Consider the following 14,471-nt stretch of genomic DNA (forward strand, 5'->3'; position numbering starts at 1 on the left):
CTACTCATATTCATCGTGCAAGCTCGTGTTTACTGTCCTCAACTTATTGTCGGATTTACAATGCCAGAACTTGGGTTTTGAGTTAGTACACCTTGGCAGCTTCTTATGGCTCTGATGGTCATATGCAGGCCCAACTACGTAATTACCACTAACTGACTTGATGAGTGAAAACAAATTAAAGCCCTGGTAGTTCACCCACAGCTGTATTCCAACATGAGATATGAGTCAGGTTTTACATTAAACAGGCAATACTCGGCTAAGAATATCGGCTGGATCGCTTGTCCTCAAGTTCAACCAGTCGCAAGTATGTGCTACCCGGGAGGCGTTTCACAGACATGACAATTCCAACACAATTACACTCGGTTACCGTCGAATCTCCGGAACACAAAATCCTTGCCCTGAACAAGAACGACAGTGGCGTTGTTCCAGAGACCGAGCATGCAGTTGTGGCGGACGAATCACATTGTGATCACAGCGAGACACTATTTGAAGAAGTTGACAACTCAACTTGGTAGAAGCCGACCAACAAAAATGAGGGAATTAATGACAACACAGCATAAAGGACCCTAAAACTCAGACAGGCATATTATGATGATAGACAATGCAGAGAGGCATCATTGGCGCGACGCTGTGACTTGTCTCAACCATACACAGCAAAAGAGTTGGTGATTCGCGAGACGTGCATAATTGGCAGAGAGGCACGGTAACTCATGATAACCAACCAGGACGACCTAGCAGTGGGTATTATCGGCTCCTATTCAATCGAGAAAGGGCCTAGGGAACGAGAGGAAACCTGGACTTTTCCAATTCTCAGTGACATAAAAACCGAGATAGGTTTAGGATAACTTAGAGTAAACTTAGTAGGCTCTTTGACTAGTCTATTTTTGTCCCCTGATAGGAAGGTCTCTAGAGAGTACGGAGTAGGTCTGAAAGACTTCTGACACTCTGAGGAGAGTTCAATTTTTCTTAATAATAAAATTTACAGGGGTTGCTGAATTGTCGGGACTTAGTGGGTGAGATGGGCCGATCGCGAAGACCCGGTTACGTTACGAGATTGGGAACTTTGACGTTGAATCTGATGACAAGCGAGTCATGTAATATGAGTTCAAGTTTCACAAGTCTCTGGGGCAAAATATGTAGATGATCAGAGTCTTTGCGCAATGCAATTGGTGTTGTTGCTGTTGTAAACATGTCCTGAGGAACTCATTCTTTCGTAAGCACTTGTACTATATATCTTGCTTGACTGTCTCGGCGACCTCCAGATGGAGCAACGCTGACGAGAAGTCAGTCATCAACTCGTGTAAGCAAAGAAGAAGCAGGATTCGAGAAGACTGGCCGCGGACACTATGCCGGCATGAAGCTATTTATCCGTCCTTAGCCCTGCCACTGTGTGCGTTACTGTACAATTCTGTACAACCGCTGGTTGTTGAGATGAGCTGAGTTGAGCTAATGTCCGTTGAAGTTTCGAGGGTCGATACCCTTTTTCGTTTTCATCCTCGGCAGTTTCACAGTGTAATTGAGTTGTTGGCAAAGTTAACCATATGGTCGTGGGTTCCAAGAACGGTCGCCATCAGATATTCATGTGAGATTGCCCAAGAGATACATAGGCTGATGACTCTCACAGGAAGCTGAACTGCAAATAAAAAAGACGAACGATGCCCAAATTGAGAGGCGTGTGTTAGCGTCTAGATAGGGCGTGCGTATAAGCGCGGGAACCATGAAGTTGCGAGATTGCAGATTTTCCCGCAAAAAGACTCGCTGTTCTCTATTGGCTACTGTCCAGAACTGGAACACAATGCTGTTACGTGATTGGTTCAAAGGAGCTAAATATGTCATCATAATCATAACGTACTGGCACTATTCAATCAGCACATGCCTCAACTTTTCACTTTCCGGCATATGCAATATGAGGATATTGACTTTTTTGGAGTGCTACCACAAGCCAAGGTTTCAAATTAACAACGTGAAAGTGCCGAATTGAGCTAATTTTGTTGGCCATGAGGAGAGGACGGGAGAGTTGTCGGGACTTGTGATGTAATGTGGAAGGGTTTGCTTTTAATGGCTTGAGCCTGTGACTATTTGATGGGAAATCGTGGCATCATTGTTGCTATCAAACAAGGCTTGTCTTGGCGCTGCGTTGCTGCTAGGGGGTGGTGTTGCGCTGGCTGGCTGGTTCAATCAGTCACAGACAGAGAGAGGATGAATCATTCATTACCTAGGTGCGATTAGTGAGTGGTAGGAGAACGAGTTGTTGTATCTCTCTGTGACCGGACAGCGCTCGCTACCAATTTGCAATCTCGTATCCTTGACATTTCGCCTACCTACACGTCTATTCATGGGGCTTTAGGAGCGAGCGGTGTCAGTGTATGCCGTCAGTAGTTGTCAACTAGCACGGGTAGAATGATGTACAGCCCGATAGGTGCCAATGAGGGGAATTGGAAAGACACGTTTGTAATGATGCGACGTGATAAAGTTCAATAGAGATATGTACAAGGGCCATTGTTGATTAGAGTTGCTGTATCGGCACATTGAGTCGCTTCGAGTACAGAACTCGACAACACCTTATCTAAGAGACTGCGAACCTATGGGGGTGACTGAGGATATTCATAGGCGTGTACGGAGTAATGCATGAGTTGGTCTAAAGCATCCGCCTATGAGATGTTTCATGAGTGAACATTCGCAACCACAAGAAAGGGGATTCATCATCAGACAAAGAGGTCAGAAAAAGCTGAGTAGAAATGATGAGCGGGTATAAAAAGCTAAATATGATTGAAGGGGAGATGATGGGTGGAAGCACTGATGGCTGATACGAACTCTCTCCGTGGTCAAGTACACAACTACCTTTAAGTATTTGCAGAGCTGACCTCGAGTTACCTGGTAAACGCAATGAACCTTGACATTCTCCCGTCTTATTAGTTCGTTGTTGCTGCTCTTGGTGCACCGAAGTGTGGTGTTGAATCAAGGCTGGCAACTCTCATGGCCAATCAGAACAAGCCAGGTTGATGCTGTAGTAAATCTCCAATCACGAAGAATGAGAATCGAAGGCACAGTCACTCAATGCAGTTCAGTTCGTTCAGTGAGGGGCGAGCCAAGGTCTTAAGTCCAAGGGAGAAGTTTACCAGTCACAACACTAAGTAAGTATCGTGTCAGTGCTGATACAGTTGCAGAACAAGTTCTCCAAGCATGAGATACCCTCGCCTCCAAGGGTTCAACTGATAGATAGCGTTGGCCTGTGATTGATTCATTTCGTAAGATTTAACCAAGGCATCTATAAATCCACTCTTTTCTTCTACCGTTTCCGCACAACTTCTCTTCCGGGCTCCCTGGCAATTCCGTTACGACGCAAGGTAACTGTTGACTTTTGCCTTAGCTCTTTGCTGGGCCCCACACGCCCCCATTTTGAGATTCCTGGACTTCCATGTACCTACTATTCATTCATTCTCCCGTCGTTTCTCAACCTTAACGTTAACTTATCCCTTTCCTTCCTATTCATTCCCCTTCCTCGACTATTCGTCGTCAACTCGACAATCTCTCACCCGTTGAGCTCTGATCTCAGTCTCTACACAACTCGTACAACTAACCTCTGAGTTATCCTGTACGTATCACTTCTCTTGTCCTTACTCGTCAACTTCCTATCTGCCAAGTTGATGTAACTAACTGCGCTTATTGTCTTTAGCCCTGGGCCCCCGGCTCTAAGATTCCAGAATCAGATCCTCAACCAACCAGGGTGTTGGTCTTGACTCTCCCATTCCTGCTTCCCGACGCCATCCACTTCAACTTTACCTGAGGTGACCTTATTTTATTTCATCTCACCTCACCTCCCAAGCAAGCTGTGGCAGTGGCTGTACTAGTTACTGGTAGTCTTCTGCCTTGCCTTGCCTTACCTTACCTTACCTTAGCCTCAGGTAATACCCAAGGTAATTAATTGGCAACCTGAGTTGCGACCATTGACGCGCAAGTCAACTCACTTCTTTTTCTTGCAACTACCTAAACTCGATTTTTGATAACGCGCCATCACCTAATTCTCTGTTCTCTCGTCTTTTTTTTTTTTTTTTTTTTTTTTTCTCAACGCCCCCAACAGTCAACCCAATTGCGTTTTCATCGACTGAAACCAGTCAACTAACAAACAACTCTTTCGCGCCTCAGTATAACCAAGTGAGGTTATTCCTTCGAGTCGCGTCATGGAAAATACCGACAGCGACAAGCCCAGGCCGGTTGCGCCACCTGAGCCCATATCACCCGCGCTCTCTTCTGGTGTTCCCAAGCCTTCAACTTCTAGAGCTGCCTCACCAGCTCGTGTTCCGACGCCAGATTCTGCCCGCGCCATAAAGGTTAAGAGCCCTTTGGTTGAGAGCGCACCTGTCACCGTTGCAACAACTGCCATATCTGCCACCACAGCACCTCGAGCCGCATCTCCACCAGCAGACATGCCTCCATCACCATTACCGAGGGCATCAACTCCAGCTCCAGTTGCCAGGGATCGCGCTCCAACACCGGTGAACGCGCATTCACCTAGTACTGCTAATGGAAAGTCGCCAGTAGTTGCTCCGTCTGCCGCCATAAGCGCATCACCAAGGCAAGTCATATCTCTCTTGTTATGGGTTGTTTTTTCTTTCTTTCTCTGCCTGTCCTCAAGTCTCCCCCATACTCATCAAAACATTCACGTCGTATCCGATTGCTTCGCCATCTTGTCTTTCGCGTCCTCAGCCAGTCAAGTGATTGAGCCAGAGAGTGAGCGAGTGGCGTGGCTTCGAACAAGGGTTTACGGCCTAAGTTAGTTGGCATTGCCCGATTTGTCAACACAAGGGCAATTGTTGTTGACCGCATCTGGCCTGACTGTATCTCATGGTGATTTCTTGAGAGATACGGTGACTTGTGAGTCTAATCACAATCGACGAATCAAGCAAGTGGCAGGATTTGATCCCAAGCGGTGTCGAATGTTGCCCAACATGAACCGAACAGGCTGAATCACTCACTCACTCACTCACTCACTACCGCAAGTTGCATTCACTCTCTTTAGTTGGAGATGGAGCTACAGCTAACTCAACTGCACTGCAACTTTCCTGCTTCAATGACAACTGGCAGCAGCGAACGTCTCTCTCTTGTTTCATCCTGGCTCAAACCTTCTTTCCTGCTCACGCTTTCATCTTTGTTTTTGTATTATTTCCTCTTGTTTTGCCTCAACATACAACCTCGTCTTTCAAACTTCTTGACAAAATTAACTATACTTTTGACCTTTTTACTGGAAAAGAGGAGGATTTTGGAACCAACCACACGCTCTCACATCCACCCTCAGGGTGTGGACCCAAGACTGTGGTTTCTGCCAAAGACCTTAGGTACCCCAGCTCTTCTTCCCATTCCCCCTTTGGTCTCACATCCTTGCCCCTGTAACATCGTCATCTTTCACCTCGTACTGTATCATACACCCCTGCAACCACACCGGGCTTCATCAACCTAACAAACCTCACCTCAACTTGACAATAGATTCGGGATCCTGTCAGCCTCAGCCCGCATATTTTCTTTTACTATATACACCGATGCTCTATTAGATCGAGTGGTCGTTGGTCATCTTACTTTCTACCCGAGTTCAGCGATAGTTGACTTTATTCAATGCGTTTGTCTTATATCACACTGTGTTTCAGGATATAACGCTGGCCAATGAATCGCATCTAACTCAACCTCACAGACAGATCAACGGTCGCAAGGTTTCTATCGGCGAGGCAGATGCTGAAAGCGAGCTAAGTGAGCCGCTGAGCACTGTACATTCTCCGTCAGGAGTCGACTTCAACGAACTTGAGGACGAGATAGTAGTGGGCGCCCGCACTAACGGTATTCGCAAGTCGTCTCCTCTTCGACCAGCATCTGAAGGCGATGACGAGATTATGGGAGATGCTGAGGATGAGCCCGTGGCTTCCCACTACCCAAAGAGAAAACGCAACTCCATTTTCCAGGGCCTGAATGAGAGGAAAATGGAGCCGGTGAGGTCTCTCGCTGACGAACGACAACCACAAGCAACAGCAACGAAGAGCAAGCCTCCACGTCTGAGCACCGGAAGTGTCAAAGGCGTCACCATTGGATATTGGAGAGACTCAGAGGCTCCCACTGTGGATCTTAAACATGCTGTCATTGGTTTCATCGATGTTCGCGAGCGATTACGGACCCGTATCCAGCCCACCACATTATCTGGAGAAACAATATCAGACGAATATCCTTTGCCACCGGGACCTGGCGGAAGTTGGGTAACCTTTGACAAGATTGTGTTTTTGGATCATCTTGTGGGCTTAGACCAGCTACAGGTCAAGGAGTATGTCAAGATCCGTGCCGAAGCAACTGGGACAGACGAGCTTGAGGGGGAGAGAATTGCTGCCGAGAAGGCTGCCGTTAAAGAAGCAGTTCGTCGGGCCAATCTCAACTCCACTGCTGAGCACGGCACAAATCTTCCTCAGCTCGCTTATGGTGTTGATCTTCCCGAACACTTGCAACAGAATCGCGATGCTAAAAGGAGGAGGACGAGCGGAGGATTTGCGCCAGCCAACCCTCCTCCCTCAAATGGCCCTGTCATCGAACACACTCCCATTCAGCCAGCCCCCGGTGGCCCGCAACCTTTGCGGCATACTGTTGATCCCCTGCCCGGCACCAGGCCTACTAGAATTCTTATTGGGCATTGGGCAAAGTCTAACTCGCCGGACCCCCGTGATCGCCATGCAGTGTACGGGATCTTGGGACAGAATGACATGTTCCGCGTTAAGTTGGTACGAGAGACGCGCGACGGACGTTTCGTTGAAGGAAACTTTCCCGCTGGGGCTGGTGCACTCTGGATTGCATACGAGGAAGTTGCATTTGAGCCACACTTGAAAAACCTTGCACGGAACGAGATCAAGGAATATTGCCGTGTTCGGCAGTACCAGATAGATATGGGAGAGAAAGAAGGGGACCGAACTTCAAACGAGACCAAGGCTGTTTATGAGGCACAGGCAAGGGCTGCGGGGACGAATTACAAGGCGCCTGCCCCATTGTCTATTGCACCCGCTCTACCCCGTCTTCCAGGCGATCATGGAGAAGAATCTGATCAGACAGGGCGAATGGGATATGGTGGCCATGAGTTGCGTCAGAGTCGCCGCGTCGAGGCCGCCAGAGCCGAAGCACGCCAGTCATACATAGATATCGACACTCCCCCTCAGCCTGCGCCAGCTCCTCGCCAAAGCACGAGTAGAACATCGTTGAACAACAATGCGATCGAAAGAACATCTGCTCTAGCGGAGCGTGAGATTGCACGCGTCGAGCTCGCTCAGGATCGCGCTCATATGCAAGCAGTGAACCGTGAACGGGCAGCAGCCGCGGCCGCTCAGGCAGCCCAAGCAGCTGCAGCAAACATCCCCGGTATAGCTGTTAATGGACGGCAACAATTACACGAGCGGGACGAAATGCAACGTCTTAATAAGGTCTGGGCACGTCAGGAAAGCCTCCGACTAAGAACGAATGCCGAAGACGCAAAGATGTATGCCGGGGTGAAATATGAACGCAAGACGCAAGGCCCATTTACCGGGAAACTCGTTTCACAAGGCACCATTATCAATATTGACGGCGAGGACTACATCGAGTACCGTGTTCTCGCTAAGCCATCATTCTTCTAGAATGATGACTGAGGCATATGAACACTAGGAAGCACCCATCATATTGGACGAAGCGCTTAGAAGCAGAAACAAAGCCCAATACATCACCAGCTCACATTACCTTTAATATTCACCTACACATCACCTGCAGCAAAACGCCTTTGTGTCAGGTTCAACTTCCGTATACGGTGGGAAAGGAGAAGACTTTTGACAAGATGTTGAATTTTGAGCAAGACAGAAGTTTGGGGGGGTCTACAAAAAAGGACTCGGCCCACTTGCACTAGAATGGCTGTTGATGCTAACATTTTATCTTGTTTTACTTTTCTTTTCTTGTTTTATACCTGATGGTTGTGTTTCGTCGTACTATAGCTCAAGGCTGGGAGGTGGGATGGATGTGTCTAGCAGATTAGACTCCGCGGAAACGGAAAGGACGGTGTTTGGGGTCGGTGTGCCGCAGAATTATACCCGGTATGGGCAGACGGTATTTCATTGCTCTTGTATGAACTAGACATACTTTTTTATTATTAATTGATGCTCTGGAAGCATATACTGGACCGAACTTAACGCCGTGATCGCTATGCCCAGCCTATTTGTGTTAAACAGCCACCGAAATAGTTACAAATCAGCTTCAGAAGGCGATATCTCGTTTTGAGATGCAGCCGAGCGACTATAAGACGACGAAGTTGGTACCGCAGCACTGGAGTATATACTATTGTAACGTAACCGACTTGGGTCTTCCGGTGGATGACAGTGACATGTACTGCAACGCGGTTACATACTTGAGTTATTCATTATGGTAAGTGCTTACAGATTGGAGCCATGATACGAATTTATGTATATTCAATGAGGATGGCTTACTCAATATGTATAATCATGTTGGTGCGACGCAGTGCGTATGTGGGATATATACTAAAATTTGTGGCCACTCTTGCATCAAATCTTCTCAAGCCGTCATCGTATAGGGGTCAGTACATCAGTTTGTGGCTCTTCGAAGCACTGAAAACGCAAGTTCGAGTCTTGCTGACGGCAAAAGAATTATCTTTTGCAATTTTTTGCAATTATGATTCATGCACTCTTTTATATGCTTGGAGTTTATTTTGCATTTTGTGGTAGGCGCTGTTATTAATCCACGATGGTTCTTGACTGCTACACAATCGTATAAACGTAAACGTCATGATATATAGGATGTATTACGGCTTGCGATTTATCCGTTGGGCTTAGTTAAAAAGCTGTTTGTCAGATCCTCAATAGAGATCAACTCTTCCTTCCTTCACCTTGCACAGTCTGATGATCGGCCTCAGGAAAGATATCGGTCCTTTGCGCGGCCTGTAACACATCACGAAGGAGATGACTCCCTTTGCGGAAATATACTCGAATGTGTAATCCGCTATCTCGGAGAATCTACAGTTGCCAAGAGTGACGGACTGGGACAGAGTCACGAGAGAAAGATGCACTCGGAGTAATCTCACTTTGTGTAATGTGATGACCAGAAGAGCAACGAGTAAGAGGCCATAGCCGGCTGGTCATCACATACACGGATGATGACTCTCCCGAAGAGCCTATATCGTCATGACGTCGACGAGTCCCGTCGGGATGGTATGGCCTACTTACTGTATGCTTGCTCTTTAGCAGGCAGCGCAGCGAGTGGTTCGCTGATATTTGTGCAAGGCAAGGGTTTATCAGCTCTTCAGGAGAGCTAACGCCAAATACGAGGTTCAGACTCGGCCAATCGTGTATATCACAGAGACAGAAGTTTCTATTTGGGGCGAGTTCCCAGACTCTAGAAACTCCCACGTGAGTAGGACTCATTTCATGCGGTGAGAGGTCGATGGCGTTCGTCCCTTGTGCATACATAACCCCTGCTGCCGAGGTTCTGTTTCACAATATGAGGGTGAGTAGAGCAGAGCACGTTGTATGTAGTCTATGTAGTAGACCCTAATTCGCTGTGCCGAGAGTCAGCCTCGACTCAGCTCAGAGTTGTGCACTAGATACCTAGACAGACACGGTACAGCACAGTAGTAATGTCTCGTCTTCACCGCAAAAGCGAGGTGCATATTTTGGAACAATTGTTATGCAGAGTTGAATCATGTGTCTCTGATTGTGTCAACGTCTACCAGTAGCAATAGTAGCAGCAGGATCAAAAATGCGGAGGGTAGATGATCTACTGCAAGATACCGTCTTATAGACATGAGATTGAGAGAAAAAAACAAACTTCAAACGGGGGACCCCTTCTAAAAAAAAAAAAGAAAAAAAAAAAGTGGCAACCTGCAGTGCATTTCAGCTCTTCCAACACGCGGGAAAACATGGCTTCAGTGGGGGTGGGAGGGTCTTGTGTAACCATCAGCAAACGATGAACGCGCAACTGAGGGAGAACTCAACTCAACTCGAACGAGAGAAGAGGATAGATACATATACAAGGACACTATCGTATGTGCATGTCCTTTGCATGGCCTTCTACTCGAAACCTCGACAAGAATAGCCGCTGGCTTTTCAGAGAAAATATCTAGGATATACCCTCACTCTAGGTATTGTATTAGTGAAAACACATTCAGCGTAATTGGTTACCCAGAATGCAACATCCTTGTCGAATACTCGCTTGGCCTGCCAAACAACGACCGTTTATGCCATTGCAACACACAGCGCAGCTGAAGTCTCTCTCTCTCTCTCTCTCTCTCTCTCCGGCTACTGTTCCCCTGTAAACACCGTCCTCTTCTGTAATGTCATTTCATGTCCTACACCAACAAACATCGGCTTCTAGACTTTCCGTCCCTTTCCCATCCATCCATCGTGGCAGCCACAACTAGACAACCCTGCTAAAGAAACAAACGGCGAAAGAGGCCTCGAAAACCTTCTTGTATAGGAAATATTCTCCGTCCGCCACGATGCAAGCCCCCTTCGTGTCTACCAAGTTTGAGTGGAGGGAAGAGAGAGAGAAAGGCATACGAGGCTATTCTCGTCGGACGCGGGTAACTGCAGTGTTGATGCCGTGTAACACTTGAACAAACAAAAGACGTAGACATGCATTACATTGAGGCTGTATGATAGTGGTAGAGTCACCGAGGCACCAGCCTGATCTTGTCCATGCTACCGATCCTGCCGTGGGAACTATCACCGGTTTGTGCTTCGTACTTTTGGGGCCTGGGCCTAGAGACTTTGTTTTGTGATTTGTTGATCACAGGATGATTAGAGTGGCAGCTACAGCTGCAGTTGCAACTGTTATAGGTCCAGAGAAGAAAAAGGGACAGGCTAACTATGTGAGATGCCGTCTCCTCAAGTATTCCTCTCCTCGCTCGTTTGACCCTTTTCTCTTTTCTCCCTCTCCTCTTCCCGGTTTTTTATGAATTAGTCTATTTCCTTTCCGTTTCTGTCATTGTCGTCTATATCCCTTCTAGCTAGCTTCGAGTTGTCTCCTCTTAATTCAGCTGAAACCCCAGAGCATGTCCCATCAATAACACATCCATTCTCTCCCCTTCCCCTTCCCCTTCCCCCTCCCCATCTCTTTCTCACTTCTTCAAATGTCCACCAAGACAAAAGGCTGCAGCGGCCATAGCTGGGGCTTCATTGCGCCTGATGTTCAGGATCCGCCACTATGCATCAGCTTGTGTAGGGAGAGGTTCCTCAAGGAGCTGGTGCCAGGGGATGAGACAATTGAGCGCGTGTGCGAGGTTCTTCAAGACAGGGACTGGATGGAAAAGGAGCAGCCGTTTCGGGCGCTTTATTGTTGCGATGCTCAGGCTTGTGGCGTGGATAATCTGGGCGAGGGTGGAAAAGATCGTATGTGATGATGGCTTTGGGTGGTTGAGATGCTAACAGGTCTAGCGAATGTGAATTGGCTCATTAATACTTGCCAAGAGTAAGCTGATCTCTACTGTATCTCTTGAGTGCTCATACTGACACATAAAAGTTATGGCTATCACTCTATACTAGATCCAGGCCCTCCACAGCCATATCACATTTGTGATCCTGAATCTCTCAACGAGGACAAAGACTGCCAAAAAGCAAAAGGAACAGACAAATCACAAGATGCATCATCTCAAACGAAATTTGAGGCTTCAACAGCAGAGAGTACTCTACAAACAACGACAAACCCAACAACATTAGAAACAACTTCAGTTCCAATACAAAGCTCAATACCAGAAACCACATATTCCACCACAACAGACCCTTCAACACTCGCAACTTCCGACCCCTCAAGTAGCGACTCAAACAATGACAATAAAGGAATGCCCTTGGGCGTCAAAGTCACCATAGCTATCATCTCAGTCGTCGGTCTCCTCGCCATCGCCGCCCTCATATTCTGCCTTCTTCGACGACGTCGATCTCGCAAGACCGATATTCGAAGACTCATCAAACATCCATCTTCACCTCCTCCCCGCGCAGACTCACCTACACCTTTGGTTTCACCCACTATTTCTCATACAGATCCTGATGGTGTCCCGCTCACACCGCCTGCACGACTTCGAGAGCGAAGATTTCTAGCTGATGAGCCGAATGGGTTTCCTACGTCCCCGGTGTATTCACCAACAAGCAGTAAGCTCTCGCCACGACATGAGAGGACACCGAGGATTTATAGTGCCAACCAAGTTCCCATGATAGTCATGACGGCTCCGGATGGAGGAAAAGTCAGGGATGATGGATCGCTAAGTTTCAGTGATGGAATTATCACTCCTCCGCCCTCCGCTCTTATAGCACCTCTTGGCTATAACACTCAAACTTCTCCACCAAGACCCCCGAGATCTCGCGATGCTTCATTCAACATGCTCGCTAGTCCTGGGCCTCCACCCACGAGGGCACTTCCATCAACGCCTCCTTATCGCCCGTCTACTCCAACGTCGCCACCTGGAAAAGGAACGATGCCTCTCTGAAACTTGAGAGATACCCAAGTCCATATCATACCCGAAACTATGCCGAGTTTATAGAAGATGATTCTATGTCGGAGACTACAGATAATGGGATCACCAAGACAGACGTTGGATATCGTACACGACGCATGTATGTATGCATGATGACACAGAGCAGTGGCCAAGAGCTACACGATCTACAACATGTAATACCCTTAACAGGAACTTTCACTACAGTACTTTACTTTATTTCTTCCATGTAACATACTTACTTATCTATCTCATCCTCTAAATACCAATTTCCTTCAGTGACTTGACAAGATCCGTCACACTCTTCTCAATGCTGATCCAGTCAATCTTGAGCAACCTCTCCGTCTCCTGTGTATCAATCTTAAAGATCTGATCCTTGGGAGGAAGCTCTCCGCCCTTGACTTCAGGCCCAGGCAGTCTATCCTTAAACTCTGGAAAGTTCTTGGCAACAGCGTCGATGATCTCACGGTGCGAGAACCATCCAGCCGTAGCAAAGAGTCGCTTTCCACCAGCGTTGGGTTCCTCGAGACCTCTGACGTGAGCACGAGCAGCATCTCGAACGTCGATCCATAACGGAACAGGTGTACAAGGAGGGATCTCGTCCTTCCAGCCACCCCTCAGAAGCTTTACAATCCTCTCGTTGGAAGTGTTGATGCTCTCAAGTGTAGCAAGATGCTTTGATACAGGTCCCAGGACCAGAGGCGGGCAAACAGTCACGATGTCGAAAGAGGGTTTCTTCTCAGCGACAAAGTCCCAAGCTGCACGCTCAGCAAGAGTCTTTGAGGCGCGGTAGGCAGTCATGAAAGAGCTGCTAATTTCGTCGATTGTGACTGGGTTCCAGGTCTTTTCTGAGAAGACGTGCGAGCCGTCTGTGAAGTGTGCTTCGTCGAGAATTGAGGCGAAGGATGATGTTATGACAACTCGCTTCACGCCTGGGGCCGAGGCGTGGAGGGCCTTGAGAATACCTGTTGTGCCGATGACGGCTGGGTCTATAAGATCCTTCTTAGGGTCGGCTAGACATTGTCAGTCAGTAATTCAAGCATGGCCCAAGATGCACTGAGACTCACTGATATTATAGTGGAAAGGACTGGCAACATGAATAACAGCATCAAGACCAGGTGTCTTTGCTACTTCATCAAAAGCATCAGGCTTAGCAATATCTGGCACAAGAACAATCTCTAGCTTTCCAGCCTTTGCTTTGTCCGGGAATGCATTGCGGATCTTTTGGGCCTTATCCTCTGAGCGGACGGTTGTCACGACGATGTAGTCCTTTTCAAGGAGTTGTTGCAAGGTGTGAGCTAACGTTTGTTGGGTGAGTGCTATCCTTCATCGTTCCCAAAAGCACAACATACCAGCAATGAAGCCTGAGCCACCTGTGCTATCATTAGTGATTGCCTCACCTTGAGGGTGTAATGAGAGCTTACCAGTGAGGAGAACCTTTGTCATGACGATAACCTTGCCAATTGAGCGTTATGCAGTTGTATAATTGAGTTTCTGCGCTTGCTGAGTGTGTACCAACAGGTAAAGAAGAATCTCAAGACGCAATATCTCGTCGTTTGACGTTAATGGCCTCTTATACCTCGGATACAGGTTGGGGGGTCTTTGATAAACTGGGCCCGCATTCGTCATTCCAAGTTGGGGGATTCGACGATTCACTTTCCCCTCCCCCACGTTCTCTTGCTCTTTTGTCATCTTCCGCTACCGGAGATTTTTACTTCAACTACAATCTCCATCAATATGCCCAAGATTGTATCTGACGACCCTAGCATATCAGATCATATAATATACATATATATATATATATGTATACACATATCTGGTCACTCACAAGAAGAAACTGAAGTACAATCACATATCTCATAACCATCCATAAAATACACATACAAATTAAATTATTACAATCGAGACAGATAAACGAGAGGGTAATTCCATGTAACGCTTAGTGTAGGCCTATACCAAAGATTCGCTGCATCAATCTCCTATTCCT

At 47.4% G+C, this 14,471-nt stretch overlaps 3 protein-coding genes and 1 non-coding gene across 4 annotated transcripts; 3 read left to right on the plus strand and 1 right to left on the minus strand.

The window, feature by feature from the left end:
* Positions 1-4,181: 4,181 nt before the first annotated feature.
* J7337_000404 (uncharacterized protein) lies at positions 4,182-7,634 on the plus strand (the record flags this gene model as incomplete). Its single annotated transcript, XM_044818158.1, has 2 exons — positions 4,182-4,549; positions 5,687-7,634. 2 exons carry the CDS (start codon positions 4,182-4,184, stop codon positions 7,632-7,634), a joined length of 2,316 nt encoding a protein of 771 aa, XP_044685860.1.
* Positions 7,635-8,560: 926 nt separating this feature from the next.
* Positions 8,561-8,642, plus strand: J7337_000405. The gene has a single exon. It is a non-coding gene; the product is annotated as a tRNA-His (tRNA).
* Positions 8,643-11,128: 2,486 nt separating this feature from the next.
* Positions 11,129-12,478, plus strand: J7337_000406 (uncharacterized protein; the record flags this gene model as incomplete). Its single annotated transcript, XM_044818159.1, has 2 exons — positions 11,129-11,387; positions 11,835-12,478. 2 exons carry the CDS (start codon positions 11,129-11,131, stop codon positions 12,476-12,478), a joined length of 903 nt encoding a protein of 300 aa, XP_044685861.1.
* A 264-nt stretch (positions 12,479-12,742) lies between these two features.
* Positions 12,743-13,930, minus strand: J7337_000407 (uncharacterized protein; the record flags this gene model as incomplete). Its single annotated transcript, XM_044818160.1, has 4 exons — positions 12,743-13,497; positions 13,552-13,782; positions 13,837-13,857; positions 13,909-13,930. The coding sequence occupies 4 exons, from the start codon at positions 13,928-13,930 to the stop codon at positions 12,743-12,745; spliced, it is 1,029 nt and encodes a 342-aa protein (XP_044685862.1).
* Between the last annotated feature and the right edge of the window lie 541 nt (positions 13,931-14,471).

Source organism: Fusarium musae, chromosome 1 (genome assembly GCF_019915245.1).
Source record: "Fusarium musae strain F31 chromosome 1, whole genome shotgun sequence".
NCBI lineage: Eukaryota > Fungi > Ascomycota > Sordariomycetes > Hypocreales > Nectriaceae > Fusarium > Fusarium musae.